This window comes from Polypterus senegalus, chromosome 5 (genome assembly GCF_016835505.1).
Source record: "Polypterus senegalus isolate Bchr_013 chromosome 5, ASM1683550v1, whole genome shotgun sequence".
Taxonomy (NCBI): domain Eukaryota; kingdom Metazoa; phylum Chordata; class Cladistia; order Polypteriformes; family Polypteridae; genus Polypterus; species Polypterus senegalus.
This window is the reverse complement of record NC_053158.1, coordinates 1,771,957-1,797,454: the sequence shown is the minus strand read 5'-3', so window position 1 is coordinate 1,797,454 and position 25,498 is coordinate 1,771,957. Positions and strand designations below refer to the sequence as shown.

General features: G+C 45.4%; 1 protein-coding gene across 1 annotated transcript in view; it reads right to left on the bottom strand.

The window, feature by feature from the left end:
• The window catches only part of trdmt1 (tRNA aspartic acid methyltransferase 1), a 75,621-nt gene that overhangs the window by 2,211 nt on the left and 47,912 nt on the right, over nt 1-25,498 (bottom strand). Inside the window, exons 6-7 of the mRNA XM_039754273.1 lie at nt 20,814-20,871; nt 7,698-7,827 (exon numbers count right to left, since the gene is read on the bottom strand). Of these exons, the coding sequence (XP_039610207.1) occupies nt 7,698-7,827; nt 20,814-20,871 (188 nt within the window). The remainder of the gene's footprint in view (nt 1-7,697; nt 7,828-20,813; nt 20,872-25,498) is intronic.

The following is a 25,498-nucleotide window of genomic DNA, read 5'->3' as shown; positions in this document are numbered from 1 at the left end:
ACTTTTTGTGGCACAAGTTGTTGTCCCCGTCCCCCCACCACACAGACACACACACACAAATCCCGTGACTGTCATTTATGGCAGCAGGTCAATGTGTGACTGAGGTGTTGCATTAAGTGCCTTTAAACTTCCACCGAAGCCATTAACAAGTGCCCTGATGTTAGAGGAGAGCAGCTTTAATGACACAGGTGACAGGGGTCGCCATCAGTTAAGAGGGACTAATTAACATGGGGGGTTTGAAGAGTTTCATTGGCTGATGGCAGATGGAGCAGCAACACAACAGCTGACCTGACATGAGAGGAGGACGACACCAGGCAAGGGGGCACCAAACCCGGCTTAGTGGGCTCCTATCACTTACTGAGTGAGGTGTGGACAACACACAGCAGAAATGAAAAGGCTGCTGAGGACCTTCTACCTGCACAGAGTGCCCTTCCACATTTTGGTCTCCACGGGGAGTAACGTTACATCTCATTTACTTGGTTGGCTGACTTACAACATCTGGGATGCCATCTGGGATGCCAGTGTGTCCATTTCCTTTGTTTGTGCCCAGTGAAGCGACTCACGATTTGAGGTCCAAAGTCTTAACCACTACGCCACACCGCACACCAGACACCAGAATGAGGGAGGGACCCTGGACTAAGAGGTGGTCCAGTCTGCTGGCATCTTCCTTCAGTCCGCTGACTTGGACCTTATCAGATATAAACCAGCTCTGACAAGGACGCCTCAGCTGGGGCTTCTCTTGGACAGGAAGATAAATTTGTACTGAAAGACGGACGACTCTTCTCTACACATGAACCGGGTGAGCAGCTGGCACAGACAGATTCATGTGGCACACGTGTCACAAACAAGGCCAGCCATCAGACAAGCCCTGTCCAGGTGACGAGCCCCTGTGAATCCGCTGCATGAATGTCATTAAAGACATTCGGTGCTTCAAATTAAAAATCGGTTCATTTCTGTGCTTGTCGTCCTCCTGCTCCATTCGAGATGACAGGCGGAGTGGTGGCTCTCAGGCGAAGGGTCTGTGCTGGCATTTGAAGGCTTGCTGGTTTGAATCCCTGTTACCACCTTCAGCAAGACCCTCACCCTGAAACTGCTCCAATGGTGCCATACAATGGCTGACCCTGCACTCTGACCACAAAGGGTATGTGAAAACTAACAAATTCCTAATATAAGAAATTATTGAAAGCGAAATAACGAATCAAACAAAGAAACAAGGGCAGACGCAACGATTCTGTGCAGATTTCCACAGCTGATCTCCCCACTGAATTCCCTGGCACCGCAGACTCACCTCGGCCTTGGCTGTGACGGCTTTGGGGGCACAACATGTGAATATGCCATCAGTTGCACTTGTCTGAACTCAACAACTGGGAAAGACGGCTTATCAGGCGCACCACCCTAGCCTTGTGCCCGGCTGAGGATTTAATCTTTATGGTTCCACAAAGTGGATGTGAACAGCAGCTCAGTTGGTAAAACAGTAACCATTAACCTGGGAGTGAAGAGCTGCGCCAGCGGGATCTCACCTGAGTGCTAAGGTGCACATATTGAGACTTGTTAAGCAGAAGAAAAACTGCTCCACAAATTAACAAAAAAAAAAAAAAAACAGGATGCTGATGCAGGTGAAAACAAAAAAAGAGAATTCACAGGAAAAGAAACAGGAAGGCACTGCGGGCATCTGATAAGGGCCTAACTGGGCCTAAAGTGGCGCTGCCACAGCGGGCGTTACAGCTCAAAAGAGGGGACTGGCACGGTCAGCTTGTCTTATCACAGGAAATCAAAATGTGCTTCTCTGATTGGAGTGTTTGTTTCTGTCCAGCTTGTCACAGGCCTGTGACAATGGAACTCGGCCCACAGCCTCACAACGAGTGGCTTCAGACCTTCAGCCAAAGTGCAACATTTGAGAAGAGGAAACCTGAGGGAGCAGACATGGCAGTTGTACTGACCAGCAAACCTGATGTGCCTTTCAAGACTAATTGGCAATTTGAATGAATCTGTCTACAGGTCAGGACAGGTTGGGGGGGCATGCACTGGCACAGCTCATTTCTGTACCCACCACACGATGAAACAGCTTGGGATCCTGGTTGACACACCCCAGGCAGACACGCAGTCCAGTCCCACCCATCTATCTGTCGTAGCCATGTGTTACGTGGGTGTCCCCTTTGCCTGGTCCAGCCACTCAGCTCCTCAACAATGAGGGTCACCCTCGGGTAATGGTGCCACACGGCCGCAGTGCCGTAACTGACGCTTCCTCACAATGCAGGTCATGTGCCTCACTCGGGACCCCGTGAGCAACACAAAGTCATCTGTGATGTGATACCGCTGTGAAGTCAAGGGGGGTTTCACCCAGGGTCACCACAAGGTGGGGAAACACGGCAGTAGCCCTCGTCATGTAAACAACGCCTGCCCACAGATAAAGGAGACACCAACAAAGGGTGCCTCTGCAATCACGTTTTAAACGAAAAGACCAACAGAAGTTAAATGTTGTTTTAAACATCAGTGTGAGCGCTTGAAGGCTGTGCTCTGTTATGAGATTTGAATATCATGAGCTTCGGTAAAGTCTTAATTACCTGTTGGGGTCAAATGAACTATTATTAGTCTATCTGTCTATTCTGAAAGGTGGCAGCCACGTCACCAAATCCAAAAGGCATCGCCAGGAACAAAAATGACCCATCCTGTTGGAAAATCACGGACAGAGAAAAACTCAAACATTCTTCATATCAATCGATCTATCAATCATGGAGAATCCACTGCATCGACTGAACAGGATCATCTCCAGACAGAGGAGCAGCTTCAGCGACAGACTGCTGTCACCGTCCTGCTCCACTGACAGACTGAGGAGACCCCACACTATGTGACTCGGGGGGTAAACGTTAACATTATACAAAGTTATTGTCTGTTATACCTGCATTGTTATCACTCTTTAATTTAATATTGTTTATTATCAGTATGCTGCTGCTGGAGTATGGGAATTTATAAAGTATCTATCTATCTATTATATAGTGCCTTTCATATCTATCTATCTATCTATCTATTATATAGTGCCTTTCACTCTATCTATCTATCTCTATTATATAGTGCCTTTCACTCTATCTATCTATCTATCTATCTATCTATCTATCTATCTATCTAGTGCCTTTCACCTATCTATCTTTATATAGTGCCTTTCACTCTATCTATCTAGTGCCTTTCACCTATCTATCTTTATATAGTGCCTTTCACTCTACCAATCTATTATACAGTGGGCAGATTGGTGGCTCTGAGTCTAGGGGTCTGCATTGGCAATCAGAAGGTTGCCGGTTCAAATTCCATAAACACCAAAAGTGACTCTACTTCATTGAGCCTTTGACCTGTGGTTGCTCCATCCTGGGTATTACGTTAATCTGCACCCAGCCCTGCATGTCGGCCCTCCAACCTGCAGGGAAAACTTGGGGGTTGGTGGCAGGACTGGCACTCCAGCCGCCATAAAAAACTCTCCCACTGTTCCCTTCCACCGGAACTTGTGTGGTGTGGTGCTGAGGTGTCACCCGCTGCATGGCTGCACTCGGGTCCTAATCTGGTACCCTGAGTTGGTTTGTCATGTGGTGGGTGCAGCATGTATCAGTGTGAGCTCCTAACCCATCTCTCCTCTATTATATAGTGCCTTTCTATCTCTCTCTGTCTCTCTCTCTCTCCCTAAGGCCCTTGTCCCCTCATTGCTCAGTTTGGTTATTTGACCACCTCTAAGAAGTGTTGTGGTTGTGCAAACTTCTTTCATTTAAGAAAGGTGGAGGCCACTGTGCTCTTGCAAACCTTCAAGTCTTCTCCTAGTCTGAGCAGGTAATCCCCTCGACCTCTTCGTGTGAGTTTTTGCTCAGTTGTGTCTGCCTTTCCTAATCAGTCCAGTCAACAGAATTGACCCCAGGTGGACGGACTCCAAACATCTCAATGGTGATCGACAGAACGGGATGCCCCTGAGGCAATTACCAAGCGTGACAGCAAAGGGTATGAATTACCTCGTCACAGGGGTATTTTAGGTTTTTCATAAATTTGTAAATATTTCTCATATCCTGTTTTCGCTTCATCATTCTGGGGTGGTGAGTGCAGTTTGATGAGAGAAAAAAATGAATTGAAAGGATTTTAGCACAAAACTGTAAGATAACAAAAGATGAGAAGTGAAGCGGTCTGCATACTCTCCGAGTGCACGGTATTTATAGGTTTAGAGATCTATCGTATACCTGAATATACAGTGCATCCGGAAAGTACTCACAGCGCATCAGTTTTTCCATTACAGCCTTATTCCAAAATGGATTCAATTCATTTTTTTCCTCAGAATTCTACACACAACACCACATAATGACGACGTGAAAAAAGTTTACTTGAGGTTTTTGGAAATTTATTTATTAAAAAATGTATAAATTTATTAAAAAAATGTATTAAAAACTGAGAAATCCCATGTCCATAAGTATTCACAGCCTTTGCTCAATACTTTGTCGATGCACCTTTGGCAGCAATTCCAGCCTCAAGTCTTTTTGAATATGATGCCACAAGCTTGGCACACCTATCCTTGGCCAGTTTCGCCCATTCCTCTTTGCAGCACCTCTCAAGCTCCATCAGGTTGGATGGGGAGCGTCGGTGCACAGCCATTTTAAGATCTCCAGAGATGTTCAATCGATTCTCTGTCTGGGCCTCTCAAGGACATTCACAGAGTTGTCCTGAAGCCACTCCTTTGATATCTTGGCTGTGTGCTTAGGGTCGTTGTCCTGCTGAAAGATGAACCGTCGCCCCAGTCTGAGGTCAAGAGCTCTGGAGCAGGTTTTCATCCAGGATGTCTCTGTACATTGCTGCAGTCATCTTTCCCTTTATCCTGACTAGTCTCCCAGTTCCTGCCCCCCACAGCATGATGCTGCCACCACCATGCTTCACTGTAGGGATGGTATTGGCCTGGTGATGAGCGTGCCTGGTTTCCTCCAAACGTGACGCCTGGCATTCACACCAAAGAGTTCAATCTTTGTCTCATCAGACCAGAGAATTTTGTTTCTCATGGTCTGAGAGTCCTTCAGGTGCCTTTTGGCAAACTCCAGGTGGGCTGCCATGTGCCTTTTACTAAGGAGTGGCTTCCGCCTGGCCACTCTACCATACAGGCCTGATTGGTGGATTGCTGCAGAGATGGTTGTCCTTCTGGAAGGTTCTCCTCTCTCCACAGAGGACCTCTGGAGCTCTGACAGAGTGACCATCGGGTTCTTGGTCACCTCCCTGACTAAGGCCCTTCTCCCCCGATCGCTCAGTTTAGATGGCCGGCCAGCTCTAGGAAGAGTCCTGGTGGTTTTGAACTTCTTCCACTTACGGATGATGGAGGCCACTGTGCTCATTGGGACCTTCAAAGCAGCAGACATTTTCTGTAACCTTCCCCAGATTTGTGCCTCGAGACAATCCTGTCTCTGAGGTCTACAGACAATTCCTTTGACTTCATGCTTGGTTTGTGCTCTGACATGAACTGTCAACTGTGGGACCTTCTATAGACAGGTGTGTGCCTTTCCAAATCATGTCCAATCAACTGAATTGACCACAGGTGGACTCCAATGAAGCTGCAGAAACATCTCAAGGATGATCAGGGGAAACAGGATGGACCTGAGATCAATTCTGAGCTTCATGGCAAAGGCTGTGAATACTTATGTACATGTGCTTTCTATTATTTTAATTTTTAAATTTTTAATAAATTTGCAAAAACCCCAAGTAAACTTTTTTCACATTGTCATTATGGGGTGTTGTGTGTAGAATTCTGAGGAAAATGAATTGAATCCATTTTGGAATAAGGCTGTAACATAACAAAATGTGGAGAAAGTGATGACGCACTGGGAATACTCTCCGGATGCACTGTATCTAGAACTGGTGCACATCGTTCAGGTTGAAATCGCGGTGCATTTAAACTAATGTGTACCTTTATGTGTGTCCATGTGGTAATCAGTGAAGTTGGCGTGAAGTGAGCCTGAAATGAACAGCATGTGGTGTGGCCAAGTCATAAAGGCTTTGGGCTTCAGACCCTAATCCCACTACTGACACCACTGTGTGCCCCTGTGTGCCCCTGAGCACTGGCCTGAACTCCAGCAGGAAACAAACAGAAATGGAGCCCAAATCCTCTGATGGGATGTCACCTACTGCTGAATTCTGCTCTGTACTTGTAATATTTCTATTGCACTGTTGTATTGTATTGCGGATGACTTCTGTTCTCTTCGGTGTATTGTGTTTGACACCCACTGCACGCCCATCCTACCTGAATTGCCTTTCCGGAGGTTTCTTCCATTTTTATCCCTACAATGTTTTTATTCTTGTCTTCTTAGAGAGTCAAGGCTATGGGGGGCTGTCAAGATGCAGGGCCTGTTAAAGCTCATTGCGGCCCTCCTGCTGTGATTTTGGGCTATACAAAAATAAACTGTATTGTATCGTATCTCAAATGGGGTGGCACGGTGGTGCAGCGGGTAGCGCTGCTGCCTCGCAGTTAGGAGACCTGTGGGTTCGCTTCCCGGGTCCACTCTGTGTGGAGTTTGCATGTTCTCCCCGTGTCTGTGTGGGAGTCCAAAGACATGCAGGTGAGGTGTATTGGCGAATATAATTGTCCTTGGTGTGTGGGTTGGCACCCTGCCCGGGGTTTGTTCCTGCCTTGTGCTGACTGGGATTGACTCCAGCAGACCCCCGTGACCCTGTAGTTAGGACATAGTAGGTTGGACGATGACTGACTGACTTATTAGTAATAAAAAACTATACACATAGGGGTGCAAATGTATCCTCCTGCCTCAGGTGAAAGTCCCTCTCGCCCGGCTCTGCTCAGTACATTCATAAGGATTTCAGCGAGGCCTCCTTTTCAAAGACAGACAAGTATGAGCTGAATTAGATGCGGACATTTCGTTAATCGATTACGATATTTTATGACAAACTTTGAACTTTCCTCAGCCGACTCACTTTCTGGCCGTTAGACACAAAATATGCTGAAGCCGAGTTTATCTGTGAAGGCCTAAACATTTGAAGTCTTTCACGTCGCCCTCTCCATGTCAGACGATGCCAACATTTCTGTGGTTTGCTTCAATTACTGACCGTTGCAGTACAGCAGACATGCCGGGGGGTATAAAGGTGGTCTGAAGACGCCATTAACGGATGACTGGTGTATTTTTGAAATACCGACGCCTGATTGGTCCTAAGCTCTAAAACCACTAAACATAACCTCCTGTAATGAAAGCCGGCATCTGGGCGAATGACTGCCTGCCAGGCCTTCACCAGACTACCACACATCCCCTTTAATTCAGGGTGAGTTCTTCAAGCCGCTTTACTTCATGTTAGTCTTCAGTGTTGGATAAACGAACAGAATCACGTGAAGTCGGCTTCAGAGAGCAGGGACCGGGGCTTCTGGGTAGAGGCCTGCGGTGAAATAATCACTCAACGATATTTCTGAGCATTGGTGTTGCATTAAAGATTGGAAGGGCAGCTAACAAGAATCTGACCGGCCGCTCGAGGTGTTTTGAAACAATTTAAGGAGTTTGGCAGGCGTCCTGAAACTCCAAAGTGAGCTTTGAAGGCAACCACGAAATCACGCTGGCACACGACACTGACGGGAACAATTTGAACAGGGTTTATTCTGGGAATTTCATCATACCTTTTAATAATAAATTTCAAATGCCCAATAATAGTTAAAAAAAAAAAAAAAAAGAAAAAGTCTTTCAAGTACTTACAGAAATGTGCAGGAAATCCATGAAGGTTGGCGATTTCTCTTGGAGTGAAGTAACGCAACCTCAGCTGCAAGAGTTGGCGGACCTTCTCTTCATCTGACAAGGAATCCAGCGACTTGAATACGGCGGCCATCTGTGGGGAAATCAAAGTCGCTGATGAACACGTCAAGAGCCCCCCCAGTAAGACACTGTCAGGTTTGGAAACATAAAAACGACGCGTTTGAGAGGTTTAAAGATCCCGAGATTGAAAAAGTCAGCGCAGAATCGACAAACCTTCAACCGAGTTACACGTGTAGGCGAGAACTCCGAGCCCTTCGCTTTCTCTCTTGTACATTTCTTTTGTCACTTTCTGCTTTACTTTACTTCTCAAACTAAATAAGGAGAGATCAGAAATCTTAGTGACTGGCAAAAATGGATATAATGAGGGTAATAGAAATAAACTCAAGTCAAGATGGAGGAAAAGACCTGAATTTGAAATCACATATTAATCAGATTACCAGGACAGCATCACTTAAGAAATACAGTTGTGCTTGAAAGTTTGTGAACCCTTCAGAATTTTCTAGATTTCTGCGTAAATATGACCTAAAACATCATCAGATTTTCACTCAAGTCCTAAAAGTAGATAAAGAGAAACCAGTTAAACAAATGAGACAAAAATATTATACTTGGTCATTTATTTATTAAGGAAAATGATAGAATATTACATATCTGTGAGTGGCAGTGGCAAATCAGTATGTGAACCTTTGCTTTCAGTATCTGCTGTGACCCCCCAATAACTGCAACTAAACGTTTCCGGTAACTTCTGATCATTCCTGCACACCGGCTTGGAGGAATTTTCTCCCATTCCTCCGTACAGAACAGCTTCAACTCTGGGATGTTGGTGGGTTTCCTCACATGAACTGCTCGCTTCAGGTCCTTCCACGACATTTCGATTGGATTAAGGTCAGGACTTTGACTTGGCCATTCCAGAACATTCACTTTATTCTTCTTTAACCATTCTTTGGTAGAACGACTTGTGTGCTTAGGGTCGTTGTCTTGCTGCATGACCCACCTTCTCTTGAGATTCAGTTCATGGACAGATGTCCTGACATTTTCCTTTAGAATTCTCTGATATAATTCAGAATTCATTGTTCCATCAATGAAGGCAAGCCGCCCTGGCCCAGATGCAGCAAAACAGGCCCAAACCATGATACTACCACCACCATGTTTCACAGATGGGATAAGGTTCTTATGCTGGAATGCAGTGTTTTCCTTTCTCCAAACATAACGCTTTTCATTTAAACCAAAAGTTCTATTTTGGTCTCATCCGTCCACAAAACATTCTTCCAATAGCCTTCTGGTTTGTCCACGTGATCTTTAGCAAACTGCAGACGAGCAGCAATGTTTTTTGGAGAGCAGTGGCTTTCTCCTTGCAACCCTGCCATGCACACCATTGTTGTTCAGTGTTCTCCTGATGGTGGACTCATGAACATGAACATTAGCCAATGTGAGAGAGGCCTTCAGTTGCTTAGAAGTTCCCCTGGGGTCCTTTGTGACCTCCGACTATTACACGTGTGCCTTGCTCTTGGAGTGATCTTTGTTGGTCGACCACTCCTGGGGAGGGTCACAATGGTCTTGAATTTCCTCCATTTGTACACAATCTGTCTGACTGTGGATTGGTGGAGTCCAAACTCTTTAGAGATGGTTTTGTAACCTTTTCCAGCCTGATGAGCATCAACAACTCTTTTTGTGAGGTCCTCAGAAATCTCCTTTGTTGGTGCCATGATACACTTCCACAAACATGTGTTGTGAAGAGCAGACTTTGATAGATCCTGTTCTTTAAATAACACAGGGTGCCCACTCACACCTGATTGGCATCCCATTGACTGAATTTCACCTTCAAACTAACTGATCATCCTGAGGTTCACATACTTTTGCCACTCACAAATATGTAATATTCATCATTTTCCTCAATAAATAAATGACCAAGTATCATATTTGTGTCTCATTTGTTTAACTGGTTTCTCTTTATCTACTTGTAGGACTTGAGTGAAAATCTGATGATGTTTTAAGTCGTATTTATGCAGAAATATAGAAAATTCTGAAGGGTTCACAAACTTTCAAGCACAACGGCACAACACAAGTTAGACCTCTTATAACATTGCAAGATGCTGAGAAATTAGTTCACGCTTTTGTTTTTAGTCGACTAGATTACTGTAACGCACTCCTCTCAGGACCACCAAAAAAAGACATCAATCAGTTACGACGAGTGCAGAATGGAGCTGACAGAATCAAAAAATCTGAGCACATCACCCCAGTCTGAGCTTCACCCCACTGGTTACCGGTGACATTAAGAATTGAGCTAATGCCGAGTTTTGTCAAAAGGAGGAGCTGACGGTGATAATCGACTGCAAACGGTGACAAAACCCACCGTTATGATTTTGTTGGACTCTCGTTGCTAGAAGGAAAGTTAGATTCATTGGTTTGGCCGAAATTTCCTGCGCTCGCGTGAGTAGCAGGGCGCAAAGAATGGCAAAAATGGGACTGACATGTGGCGAGAGATCAAAGCAAAATACTCCATGGATGACGTTCGCCTATTATTATTATCTCTGAACTTGTCAGAATTTGATAAATGTGATTGAAATCGAATGTGAGGTTCCAGCTTCAGCTGACTGGTCCCCCAGCTAATCGTGGTGCTGGCAATGTTGGCCAGGGAGGACGGCCACGTAACAATGATGACCAGATTGCAATGCATTACGACCGTGTCCCAGCTACGCAAAGATAGCAAGCCTGCTGCACCTTCTTGGCAAACTGGCCGCCACAGCATGCAGCAACACACGTTTTATGTCGATTTCTGTGTGAAGCCATTGCTTGGAAAAAATATTCAGCCCTCAAAGAGTTCAAATACTGCCGATGGTTCACAAAGCCTTCAATAATAACTAATAATCTGCTCGATCCCGTATATATATATTTTTTTGTTCTTTATTTCGCCTTATACAATTTCTCGTATTAGGAATTTGTTTGTTTTGGGGTCAGAGGGCAGGGTCATCTGTTGTACAGCGCACCCCTGGAGCAATTGAAGGTTAAGGGCCTTGCTTAAGGGCTCAGCAGAGTAGGATCTTCTTTGGCAGTGACGGGGATTCGAACCGGCAACCTTTGGGATACCAGCGCAGATCTTTAGCCTCAGAGCCACCACTCTGCCCTAAATTTTATTTTATTTTCTCTGTGTCTGTATATTATGTTGCCATTGTGAAGTTGCAAAAAAAAAAAAAGACGGCACAGAAGACGGTATGTGAGACTTTTAAAACGTGTCGTATCATCACGATCAGGAATACGCGCCGCTTGAATATAAAAGCACCACAAATGCACCTGTATGTCAGCCTTTTGCTTCACCACATTGAACCATTCATCAAACATGGAAGCGCGCACACCGATCCTGTAGGATCCCCAAAGCGGCTTTCTGTCACATGTAGATAGTAACCAGAGACTCGGACGTCACATTAAAATTTTTAGCACGCTGCTAGTACTGCAACTCGTACATACGTCACGTCAATTTCTGAGGACCTGCTTAGAGGATGCATCAAATGAACGCTGGGAACGTGTGGCCGCCATGATGCGGGCGAGTACGCGTACTGAGCGTGAAGTATAAACGAGCCCTTAGAACTTCCAAGAGCTAAACTTAAGAGAAGTGGTGAGGCGGGCGGCCTTCTGCTGTTATGCACTTCAAATCTGCAATACGAGTTTACTGAATGAAATTCGCCAGGCTAATACGGTGGAGCACTTTAAGAAAACTGCTAACATCCCGCTATTGTAACATGGCTTCCTCATATCTTCATCTTAGTGTAACCCTGATATTCTGCATATGCATTGCATTATCATTATTATTCATGGTGGCTCCGCACTCCGTACAAACCCCTACTGTCTCTGCTGTTCTGGGGTGTCGGTCTGCGCCACCACCACCTGATCAGGGCACCGTGCAGTCACTACATTGATGGGTTGAAGGCCAGAAGTCCACATGAAGCCAGAAAATCAAGAGGACTGATTGAGATCATTGATGTTAGGGGGGCTGGGTGGTCTTGACCATCACCATCAAATTAGAACATTAGAACACTCGAGATGAGATCAGGCCATTCAGCCCACCAAAGCTCGCCAGTCCTCTCCACTTCTAAAATAACATCAAGTCAAGTTTTGAAAGTCCCTAACGTCTTACTGTCCACCACACTACCTGGTCGCTTATTCCAAGCGTCTATCGTTCTTCGTGTAAAGAAAAACTTCCTAATGTTTGAGTGAAGTTCACCCTTCACAAGATTCCAACGGTGTCCCCCTGTTCTTGATGACCTCATTTTAAAGTCACCGTCTCGATCCACGGGACTGATAACCTTCATCTTTTTAAACACTTCAGTCAGGTCTCCTCTTCCACATGAATCCTGAAAACCATGAGGACTGACTGCGATCATTTGTCTGGGTGGTCTTGTGGCCTCAGAACCCCTGCAGATTTTGTTTTTTTTCTCCTGTCCCTAGAGCACTGTTGGGCAACCGTTGCGCCGCGCTGTGGAATATTTCTAGGGGCGCCACGAAAACTTGTGTAAAATATTTCAAATTGCTAGTGTTTTTGAAGTGTTTTGGTTGATTAAAAAGATAATGTTTAAAAAACATATTGGAAAAACAGACGGGGTTGAATAAACAAATGTATTTATTTTGAATGCAAGTTAAAATTTTCGCTGTTCACCATTCATCATAATATCAACAAAAACACATCTCGTGAGACTTAAAAAGTCTCGCTGTTAGAAGATCTCGCTCACGGTACGGATACGGAAATGAAGTCTAAGAAACGCGAGAGACTTCAAACGATCGACAAGGAAATGCGCGTCTGTCTTTTGAAAATTGATCCTCGCATCAATCTCATATGTGCTGAAAAACAATCTCAACGTTCACGTTAATTAAATTTAAGATTTGTCCTTTGATTCCTTTATTAATAAAATGTCTTTCAAACTTGTAAAATGAACTGTTTTTATTGGCGATTGTCCATAGATTGTGTCATCACGACTTTTATGGGCAGTTATCAGGTGCAGTCATTTTGGACTTAGGTTGCCTTTCACTGCCCTAGAGTTTTTGTTTTTTCTGTCCTGCCGGCCGTCGGCCCTTACTTTATTCGTTATGAATCAGCATTGCCTAATCTTATTTTTATATCTTGTTTCTTTCTGAATCTTGTAAAGCCCTTTGACTTCCATCATATGCATGAAAACGTGCTCCAGAAATAAATGGTGTTGTTGCTGTTGTTCTCTTTGAGATGCATCGAGAACTTGACTTGAGTCCACCTGAGGCAAACTGAGCTGACTGGACATCTCTTAGAGAAAAGGCCCCACCAGTCACATTGCATTATGGGTTACTGAGTGTAGTGGGTTTGGAAAGCAATGGCAAATGCATCCACTTAAAATGATAGAACATGTGGAAAGTGAAGGGGGTCTCCAGACCTTCTGAATCCACTGTATGCATATACGTTAAGAGACATAGAAGGGAGATGGGCACCCCGACTGGCATGGTGGGTGATTTCTTACTCGGCTGGGAGACTCTAACGGAAGGCCTGTGTAACTGGAGACACAACCTGGCCAGGATACCTTGCAACCTGTTGGAAGAACAAAACAATGGAGGCACTGGAAACCGGGAGCAGTTCATTCTGCCAAACGACAGGGGGCAGCGTCCCTCTCAAGTCATCCCAATTTGGACTCCCACAGGGTTGCATAGGAATGCAGCAGCACAGCCCTGTTGCTGTACTTTGGGTGCCACTAGAGGGCGCAGTCAGTGGGGGAACACCCAGATTTCCACATGACCCAGAAGTGTACTTCTAACAGGCAGTGTTCCTGGGTCCAGCTTAAAAGAGACCACCACCTCACCTCGGAGCGTCGAGAGGTAGCAGGGGGAGAGGAAGAAGGGGGGCGATCACTTAGTGTGTTTGTAGTTGTGTTCATTCTCTGTGCTCTCATTTGGAAGGCACTGGCTACCTAAGAAAAATCCTTTATTCTGTATTGCCCCTTTGGTCTCAGCTTTCAAATCCCGGCTGAAGACTCACGACTTCAGTTTAGCACACCCTGACTAGAGCTGCTGATTGACTGTGCAGACTTCATCTCTGTTGTCAGTCATTAGCACTAAAACATCAGTAACATGATAGCTATAACTGGATACCGACCCTCACCTATTCTGTTTCTCCTCTTGGTACTCACATGTGGCACTCGGTGCCCACGGCCCACCTGCCAAGTTGTTTTGCCTGCCTAAGGTAAAGTCATTCCTGATGGAGGATGGCAGGAATCGTGGGGTAGAGGGGTCCTTTCATTGGATTGGCTGGCCCAGCACTGACTCGGCTGTGAAATGGCCAATAGGGGGAGGCAGCTTGAAGGCTGAGGTCTCCAGGACTTTAAACAAATCTAAATCATATTATGGGATATCATCTACTGCTGAATTCTAATCTGAACTTCTAAAATTTTTATTTGTATACTGTATTGAGAATTTGTTCTGTTCTGTATAGTGTATTGTATTGTATTGTATTGACCCCCTTCTTCTTTTTAACACCCACTGCATGCCCAACCTACCTGGACAGGGGTCTCTCTTTGAACTGCCTTTCCTGAGGTTTCTTCCATTTTTTCCCTACTAGGTTTTTTTGGGAGTTTTTCCATGTCTTCTTAGAGAGTCAAGGCTGGGGGGCTGTCAAGAGGCAGGGCCTGTTAAAGCCCATTGGGCTATACATAAATAAATTGTATTGTATTGTATTGTATTGGGTGATACTGTGTCTGGGCAGCACGGTGGCGTAGTGGGTAGCACTGCTCTCTCGCAGTAAGGAGACCCGTCTGGGTTCACTTCCTGGGTCCTCCTGCGTGGAGTTTGCATGTTCTCTCTGTGTCTGCATGGGAGTTTCCTCCCACAATCCAAAGACATGCAGGTGAGGTGCATTGGCGATTCTAAATTGTCCCTAGCGTGTAAATTGTTTGTGTGTGTGTGTGTGTGTGATACTGTGTCTGGGCCCTGCCGGGATTGTTTCCTGCCTTGCTCCTCTCTGCTGGCTGGGATTGGCTCCATTAGACCCCGTGACCCTGTAGTCAGGATATCGCGGGTTGGACAATGACTAAAGAACATAAAGAAATATTTAAAATCCTAATAATAACAAAGGGTAGTTCCAAAAAGAGTATCTATATATATAATTCACTAAGGCAAGACACCCATGGACAAGTAAGACATCTATGGCGCATGCAGGGAGGAGCCACACCCACCAACTCCAAGACCATTGGATACGACGACAACTCGCAGGGCCACGCCCACCAACTCGGACGCGATGACACAGAGAAAACGCTGTCATTTATATTCGTCTGTTGTAGAGGCCACATGTATCTCCGAGCCACATTGACTGTTCATAAAGGCATGTTTCTCGGAGGTGAATCACCATATGCAGCGTGTGAAACGGTTTGCGAGGGGTATCCCATGGGATCCTTAAAACAATCCTTTACAACTGAGGTTAAAGCACAATGAAGTGAGCAGTCTTTAAAAAACAGGTTTTGGGTTACGACGCACGACCGCGTGCACCATAGCAAACTGTTTTACGCTACATACAGCGATTCACATCCACGAAAAACATGCGTCTTCTTCACTCACGGACAATACAATACAATACAATACAGTTTATTTTTGTATAGCCCAAAATCACACAGGAAGTGCCGCAATGGGCTTTAACAGGCCCTGCCTTTGACAGCCCCCAGCCTTGACTCTCTAAGAAGACACGGAAAAACTCCCAAAAAACCTTGTAGGGAAAATGGAAGAAACCTCGGAAAGGCAGTTCAAAGAGAGACCCCTTTCCAGGTAGGTTGGCGTGCAGTGGGTGTCAAAAGTAGGGGTCAATACAATACAATATACAGAACAGAACAATTCCTTAAGACAGCATAATAATAAAAATTTTAGAAGTACGGTTTAACAGTAGATGATATGACATAATTAGGTTTGGATATTTTAGAGTCCTGGAGACCTCATCCATCTAGCTGCCTCCCATTTGGCCATGCCACGGCTGAAACGCTGTTCGATTAAAGGACCCTCTTTCTCATGATTCCTGTGATCCTCCATCAGGGATGACTTTACCTTAGGCAGGCAAACAACTTGGCAGGTGGGCCGTGGCATCAATTGCCACATTTGGGTACCGAAAAGAAACAGAATAGGTGAGGGACAATCATATGTTGCTCTCTCCAGAGTTCCATCTTTTCATTCACTTACTGTTGTATTCTCACACCAACGCGTTTTAGACGTCCGTGTCTTTCCAGAAGAGTTTAGCTTTCAATAAATAATTATGCATGACATTGAGCGTGTGTCTACCTGGTGTGGGTAAGCCGTTGAACCCCATTCGGGCTGCAAACCGTGGAATTCCCACTAAGTGCGACTCATACGCCCCACTGCTTACGTCCCTACCCTTTGTACACACCTCGCTACTGCCGTGGTCGGGTGTCTTGGTGGATTATATATAGAAAAGCAGCCAAAACCGCACAGAGCAATGAAAAGTCAACGTGAGTCACATGTGCATCTGGACTGTGCACAGACGACGACGACTCGAGTGGCGAGTTGAAGGTGGGCACATGAGCGGGCAGTGCATACTGGACGAGAAATCAGCAGACTAGCATGACGGACGGAGCGAGTGGACCTCCTTCTCCTCTCCTGAGGAGCGGCCCCACACTCCATCCCTCCATCAGGCAGGAGAAGGCGCGATGGCGGTCCGCCAGTTTTCACTCACTTCAGACGATTGTGTGTTGGTTCGTTCCGTGCATTGTTACAATGTTGCTTTTCTTGCTGATTTATTACATTACTGATTTTCAAATGTTAATTTTCTCCTGTGCTTAAAAATCATTAAAAAACCGGCCTGATTATGCGGCGTATGGTACGCCGCGGGTTGGCTAGTATTAAATATTGAATACATTTTTAACGTTGTCTACCTTGTAATGGTGACATTTCAAGGGTGTCACTAAGGGGTTAACTTTCACTCTTTTTTTCCCTTTTTGATAAGAGTCTACTGACCAAGTCAGGTTTAAGTTGGGGGGCCTGCACTGGTACAGCACGTTGCCGCACCCACCACACGACGAAACAGCTCGGGATCCCGGTTGGCAAACCCCCCAGGCAGGTCCAGTCCCACCCTCTGGAGATGACCCTCTATCTGCCACAGCCTGGTGTTACGTGGGTGACCCTTTGGCCTGGTCCTGCCACTCAGGTCCTCAACAATGAGCCGGATCACCCTCGGGTAATCGCGCCACGTGGCTGTAGTGCCGTAACTGACGCTCCCTCACAGTGCAGGTCATGTGCCTCATTCGGGTCTCCATGAGCAACACAAAGTCAGACCAGTGGGACCCAAGGATTCACGCACATGAAGGAGTCCCAGTCCTCGTCTCAGGTCACTGGATGGCATCCATGTCTCACAGCCATACAGCAAGAGAGGAAGCTGACTCATCAGTATAAAATACCATTCTTTTGAACTTTCGAACATCACATTGCTAAATATTGAACTATTTTTTACAAACATAAAAAGTTTCAGTATTTTCAGGCGTAACTTAAAGTACGAACTGAGAAGACGCAATGAGATAAATGAGCACAACTCCAGTTTTGTGCAAAGCTGACCAATGGTGGGCAATCAGTGCCGTGGCCATTATGAAAGCACAAAAGACGACAGCTGACGACATTCAACAAACCTTCACAGTGCAGGCCATTAACATAACCATGGCAACGTCCCCAGATGCGGATGGGGCGCAAAGACACGTCACAAACGGTCCGGCACTTCAAACACGGTCACCATGGTTCCCAAGTGCAGTGGCATTCTGACAATTAGGGACCAGTGGGCGACAGCCTGAACTGACGCTGTGCAAAATGTGAAACAAGTTTCTCCGAGTAATATTATTTATTACTAGTCAAAGTACCCAGCGTTGTCGGGGCAGACAGGGCCATGAAAAAGTATTTGGGGTGAATCAGTTAGGGGGGACGAGACGAGGGAGATGAGTCAGGCGGAGGACTTTGGGAATTGTCTGCAACTTAACATCAGCAAAACCAATGAACTGCTTAGTGACTTTCACCGCCTCCATGTCCGGTCCCCATTCAGGGAGTGGATGAGGAGGTGGTCCACTCCTACAAGTACTTGGGGGTCCACATCAATGACAGGTTGGACTGGTCTCATAATACGGAGGAACTGGAGAAGAAAGAGCAGAGCTTAGGAGTCTGTGATCCTTTAATGTGGGAAGTGACATCCTTCACATCTTCAACAACTCTGTGACAACCAGTGTGGTGTGCCGGGCTGGTGACGTCACCGAATTAACCAGCTAATTAAAAGGACAGGCGCAGTTATGGGACACACTCTGGACTCCCAGGAGAGAGAGAATAAAAAGGAGAGAGTGAAGACAAAACTGAGTGCCATAATGAACAACGCTGCACATCCTCTCCCTGTGTGACATAACAACACGGAGGACTTTCAGCCAAAATATCATTCAGCAAAAGGTTGTCAAGAAACGCGACTGGAGGTCCTTTATATCAACCGCCTCACGGGGACTGCGACTGCCAAGTCAAAAGTCTTCCTCTTGATTTAGTTTTGGTTTTAGTCATCCTGGTGTGTGTTCAGACCACAGTGTGTGTGTATCTATCTTATATATAAACGTCTAGGCGCAGAAGTCTGTGTGTGTGTGTCCGGCCTGGAAGTGAGAGGTGGAGTTGGGGTAAGAAAACAGAAACTCCAGCTGCTAATAACACAAGTGAGGCGAGCACGTCGGCAAAACGAAACCTCCGAATAAAGACAAAGTCGCTACCCGCTAACATCAGCAAAACGATACCCTTTTTACTTTTCCTCTCGCCGCTAATGCACAACCAAGGTAAGAACGTCAGTAAAACGAATCCCCTAGGAGAGAGACGCCCAGAGGAGTTCCTTTCAATTGCATTTCAGTTTTATTTCTGATGATTTCAAGAGTTTCTAGGATCCCGGCTTTTACAGCACAGGCTTACACGTGAAGCGGGGGCTGAACGCAGCAACCCCAAGGAGATGCTCCTCTGAAACCCCTCTTAAACGGTGACATAATGGGAAACAAATACCTCCTCTTTGCTCGATCAGCTGCTGCTGTGCTGTGTGATCTGCATCTCGCACGCACTTTGAACATTTAAAAGCCTGTACAGCAGCTGTCCTACTCTTTGTCTTTTATTTCCGGGCCCAGGCGTGGTTAAATCTCTTGGCACAAAGTCTCGTCTCACGGGACATGAGTTCTTGATATTTTTTAGTTTATAATTTAAAAACAGAATAAGAATCTGAAAATCTAACAACATCACATTAAAGTTCGATAAATTCTGAAAAGAATGATACCAAACAGTTATAAGTAGGATTGAAAATAAGCCCAATTTAAAGTGTTATAAAAACGTCACATAAAATTGTTGCACTTTTAGGCTTAGGATTTTATATATATACAGTATATATATATAAAAACACATACACATATATACATACATAAGCACACACACACACACATATACATATATAATTTTTTTCTTTCTTTTTTTGTGTGAAAAGCCAAATATCGCCTGGGGAACAAAAGACTTTGGAGTTTTGAATTGAACTTTACAACTCGATAATCAAGAAATCATTTACATTATCATAAGTAAAATAAACAAAGAAAAACTCAACTCACATCAGAAAGAAAACAACACCTAGTTCATATTTCAAATACAAAATATCAACTCTTTATCCTCAAGTTCACAAACGGCAGCACTAAGACACCATCTTTTCACCAAAGGATTTGCCGTTGGTGATCATTTTGAGGAGTTTCCCCAGGAGTGAAGAAGAGAGAGAGAGAGAAAGCCGTGTCTGTCTAACTTAAAGTGCTGACTTTTTCTGTGTGTTTTGCCACTCTAAGTAACTCATCAATATTCATGAGAGGGGTGGAGTCTTCTCCCAACACACAATGGCATGCGAATGAGCAGCAGTAAAGTCAGTTTTAGAGCAAACTGAAGCATTAGTTGAACCAAGTGGTGATGATGACAGTGTGAGCTGGTCACAGACGCTGACACAATGAGTGACACTGATGCACAGGGCACAGTCTGACCAATCTGCCATGATATCCCTGGTGATTTCAGGCACCTGACAGTTCACTGTGGTGCAAGTAGCTGTGCGGGAAAAACTCCAAATGACTGCCATCAAGCGGAAAGACAATGAAGCCGTTCGCTCTCTAAGGAAAATTCAGGATGCAGCAGCTGTCAATGTTCATGTCGGGGGACAATATAGATGTCACTAAGCCTTGCACTGTGGTAGCCCACGATAACACAACGGGTGTGCCGATGGTGCAGACCAGACACCGACATTCGTGTGCCAGAAACAGACAAACATTCCACGAAACAGGCGTCTACCGAGGTGATTGTGACGCTAGGCTGTGTGCTGGCGACTGTTTCAACGCACGTCACATGAAGGGCGTGATCTAAATCTGCACCAGCCCAGCAGCGGACCCCAGACGGACCCTTCCTACTGAATTAGTGTTAATATTTTGGTATTTTATATGATTCTGTTACACATTATAATATTTTTTATTGGTGAAAAAAATGCATTGCATTTGACTTGTTTTTCTAAGATAAACATTACAGCCAAAGGAGAACTAAAAAAATTAAAAAGATAATAAAAGTAGAAAAGGAGGTCAAAAAAAGACGAGCCTAAAATCAAACGTATTCAGCCCTTAATAACAAAGCCAACGTCAATTAATCAAAAATCAACACCCTAAGCAAATCCAAATCTAAAACCCAAAAGGCTGCTGAATAAATAAAACCTGCAGGCAGCGCTTTAACGCAGGACTCGGACCCTTCAGTGCTTAAAATATAAAGAGCTGATGGCCGCCCCCCTACCACCACCAGCTGCGGCGCCCCCTTAGGCTCAGCAAAGTAAGAACAGGGAACACCTGACAGAATAACCGCACCTAAAAATAATACAATAACTCAAAACACATTAAATAAAAATAAGAAAAAGGCAGGAGCTGATAAAACGACCAAAAACAATCAAAAGAGACAGAGAGACATCTGGGACAGGACCCTGACTGAACCATAAAGTGAAGGACATAAATGGTCCTCAGAGAAAGGGGTCCAAAGTAGCCCATTTGAAGGAACACTGACCTCCACATCCAGCGAAGACTGCAGGACAGACCCGGTGCCCTCCACATAGTGTCCGTAACTAGGAAAAAAACAAAACATGGATACAAATCAATAACGCAGCGTATTCGTTCTGTAGCACCGAGTCGAGGTCAGTGGGCTGAAGTAAGTTCACAGGTAAAGTATAAATACTAATGACATGATGCACACACACACACACACACGTTAAAAATATGACGACTGCTTCAAGAACGTGTGACTCGAGTCGGACCACAAGCCCATCACCAGCACCCTGCTGTCACCTACCAATCCCAGAATTCCTCTCCGGCCCTGGCGCCCGTTTCAAGTCCAGTCTGCCATTTTACATCGAGCCTGGTTTAATTTGCTGGTCTTTTCTTTTTCTTCATGTCGTATTTAAGGCACATTTTATTAACGTTCTTGTCTGTTTTGGGCTTTTTGTAATTGGGAATTCCATTTTTGACCTTAGTTTCGACTTTTGTTTTCAGTTTAAGGGTGTTTCTGTTTGTTGCCCTCTTGTTGGTCTGATGCCATGTTGGCCACAAGCCGTCCTGTCCCCGTTTAAGTTGTCATGGGTGACGTTATGAGTGACGTGAGCAGTCATTCCATTTAAGATACGACGGTGCAGAGCAGGTCCAGTACCCCTCGGTGGGCACTCTGCAAAACCGCCTTTGCCAAGTAGACCCCAGCATTAGGACTTCTGCTTCTGGCTCCTCTGGTTTGATTTGTTTGGTTCTGCCAGTCGTCGTGGCTTTGACCTTAGCGCATGCCTGGCCACATCTTTCAGCTCCTCTAAACGTAATCTAAGTGCTGGCAGAGGAGTGTGCCAGTGCATGTTCCTCAGAGCTGTTATCCCCTAACCTGACCAGGTCTTCCAGCTCCTCTATCATCTCTTGGTCTCACTTTGCTCAAAATATCTGTGGCCACGTTTTCGTGTTTGTGACACTTCTCTTCTAAATTTTAAAGAGTCACATTCTGAAAAGACCGTAGTAGCTGTGGCGTCAAGTCACGTGCCGAGTGCCATGAAATATCCAACAAACATGCCGCACTTCAGCTCTCTGGCAGACAAGAACGTACAAATGACGCAGTGTGCTTCAGAAACTATCTTTTAATTGAAATCGAACATAAACCACGGTGCTTCATCCTTCACAAAGGTACACGCAGTTTCCGAGGGTGGTGGCTCTTACAGCAAAGTCTTGAAAATGGTCTCCGTTTCTGGCTAAATGACGTAAAATGTGATCAGATGTTCACACAAAACTAGAAAAAGAGAAGCAAATTAAACAAATGACAGGAAAAAACATGAGACGTAAAGTGGAGACCAAAGAGGCGGGGCCACCTGATGATGCGGCTTGGGGGTGTGGCCCCAGCTGTATAAAAGGAGGAGCCTCAGTCGAGCTGCGTCTTGATTTTGGTTGCTGGCTTTGACTTTTGGATCTTTGGACTTTGCCCCCCTGCTCTTGTTAAACATTCCGTCCGTCCGTGTTTTGTGATATTGGATTTGTTTGCTGCAGCTTTGCCTTTTGTGATCCTTTACTTTGGATTCTTTAAATTCATTATTTATATAAACTTTGCTCTGTTATTGTGACTCCAAGATTTCCTGCATTTCTTACTAATATTGTAAAGCATGTTTGAACCTTAAAAGCCGGTCCTCCATTTTAAATGTGCGGGTCTAGCTGCCTGGGGTGAGGCCTCAGTGGATTCAGGGGCCGGACTGGTTTTTAGTCGCTTTCTGAGGGTGGCTCAATTATTGTGAGATTTCATAACAGTGCTGCTATAAGGAAACTGCAGTGGTATGTGACATCATTGTGACAATGGTACAAATGTCAGTGTTGTGGAATCTCTGGTTACCCGAGATTGCGGATTTTCATACAGGATTCTTAACTCGGAAATCCTACTTTTGTCAACATTTCCGGCGTAGCATTCTAGCATTGGTATTCGGCTTAATTGATTCTCCGGTTGAGATATTTGGCTTGCTTCACTGGCCCAAATCAAACCCAAACTGCCCCTCGAGTTCTCTGGGCAGCACGGTACCCCGACACTTTTAACATCTCCTTTCCTTTATTTTTTACACTAGGAGCCACAGACGTCAACACCCCGTTCAGGGATTGTTCCTGCCGGCTGCTCTGAATAAGCGGATTTAGAAAGTGGATGAATGGATGGAAGGAAGGATGAAAGAAGTGATGTGTGCATTTGCAGAAAGCATTCATTTGGTTGTGACTCTGAAGCAGCAACACAAAAATGAAGACCACGTAGCTCATGGGACTTCCAGGGGCAGAGAACTGAGGGCTTAAGGGAATGAAACATAAGACACCAACAGACTGGGCCGTCCCAGTGAACACCATCAGTTTACATCACCAAGATGACACAGAATGGGCCGGCCGGCCACCAAAAGCACACAAAGCAAACAAGGAGCCGTGAGGAAAACCACCAGGGCTGAAAGGAAAGCAAATCAACAATGGCAGGAGATAGAAAGGAGCCGTCTGGAGGAGGCTTAGCAGCACGTGAGTGGTGAAGGTAAGATGTGGGAGGAAGTCTTGTGGTCTGAGGAAATAAAAATAGCGCAGACTGCAATGCACGGCAAAAAATGTTAAAGCCAACCTGGCAGCACACGAGCCCACCTGACAGTGAAGGATGCAGGAGACGGCTGGGGGTCCCCCCAGAAAGAATGTTCGTCGTCAGGTGAGAAGAATGGACGGAGAGATGTTTCAAAGAAAGTCTGCTTGGGGCCGATAAAAGCTGCAGCAAGAATGGTTAGTTTCCAGGAGGACTCGGCTATGAAATAAAAGAGGAGACGCCAATACGGTCAGCGGGCACAAAGGCCTGCGCCCGAGAGTACGGACCGTAAAAAAGGGCCTGCAAATAATTAAAGAGGGACCATCGGGAGAAAGAATTGAGCCAAAGGGCAAAGCAAGGGTCAAAACCAAAGACAAAAAGTGAGCAAATGGTAAAGCGCCCGGAGCATGGGAAAGGCGCCACATAAATAAAATGTATTATTATTATTATTATTATCACACGTATTACGTATTAAACCAGATATCCTAGTCAAGGGGCGGAGCTTAGGTTCAAAACCCCAGCAATCAAAGTTCAAAATAAGAAGCTGGCCAAGTTTGGTCCAATCTCGGGGTCTGATCTTTATACCAATGCACTGATGATGTCACAAGTGGCGGGGCTGCAGTGCTTCATGGGAAATCCCCACGGAAATGGACGCCAAAACACAGTAAATAGCAAAACATTTCCCAAAACAAAATTGGCGTCTGAAAAAGACGGTAAAAAACAATGACGCCATGATGTCCTGAAAGGCGTGACAAGTAAACGTTTTGAGCAGAGTCAGGAGACGTGCATGGAAAAATAAAAGAGGGATAAGCTGGGAAATCACAAAATTCAAAAGCGAAGCCAAGACGTGAGACACAGATGGAAATGAAAAGAACAAGCAAGAGGTCAGAACTAAACGAAATACGCAAAAATAGTTTTGGCAACTGCGGATTGGAGAAGAAAACAAATCTCTAGTTGTCCTTCTGTCCTGTCACTTTGATTATAATCAGGTCACATCCTCCGAGGACACACAGGGAAGCGGGCCTCATGATGGGAATGTTAAACAGCAGCGAATGAGGACCTAAAATAGTGTCCATGGAGTAACAAAATACAGTAGCCAAACCGTTAAGAATTCTGAATAAAACAAATAACATTAACTGAACCCTCAACTCCCCAATTCAAGTACAACGTAATACGGTATACTCAGCAACAAAACCAAATCACGTGACACAAGCGTGACCTCCTTAGCGTTAGTTCTGCGTGTCACTCTGGCAACCGTATAGACACGTCACACATGAGACCCAAGGTTTACTTGGGCTGTAAAAGTACCAATAGCGCTAGACCTGAGCGTTACCAGGGCAACGGTGTAGGCGTGTCTTACGTAGGCATCAGGCTCGAGCGTTACCTGGGCAACGGTGTAGGCGTGTCTTGTGCAGGCATCTCGGCTCGAAAGTGTTACCTGGGTAAAGGTGTAGGCGTGTCTTGAATAGACATTAGGCTCGAGTACCTGGGCAACGGTTACCCTGGCAATGGTGTAGACATCAGGCTCGGGCAATGGTGTATCTGCAGGTTTTTGCTCCAGGCCTCATAATGGCATCTTGCTAAAGTAACACTTGTGCAGTGATGACAAATGGCTTCATTTTAATTTTACTGCTTTTATTTGAATTGCTCCTTATTATCAATACCATGCAAATGACAAGAGAGAGCAGTTCAGCTCACTTTACACCTGGGGGTTTTCCACTGGGAACAGTACCTGGTACCTGGTTACCTTTTTAGTACCACCTCAGCCGAGGTTCCAAAGCGAAAGAAAATCTAGGATATGGGGACCAAAGCAGAGTTCATTTAAACTCTGCTGGTCACTGATTGGCAAGAAAATGCTTTCATTACTCGCCAGGTGAACTTGCCTGCAGCCACTGCAGACACCAGGACAGACCCCTGGTGTAGATTTTTGCATAGCACAGCCAGCAAAGGTTCGTGTCGCATATGCATTTTGTTTTAACCAAAACGGTGTAGGTGGCTGTTTACCCGGCAATGGTCTATTGAGGAAGTACAGACGCTCCTCGGTGTTGGTTGTCTCTTGCAGCCGAGGCCTGGATCCAGGGAAACGGTGTAGCTGGATAGGTGTCAGTCCTAAGCATTACCTGGAGAATGAAAAGTTT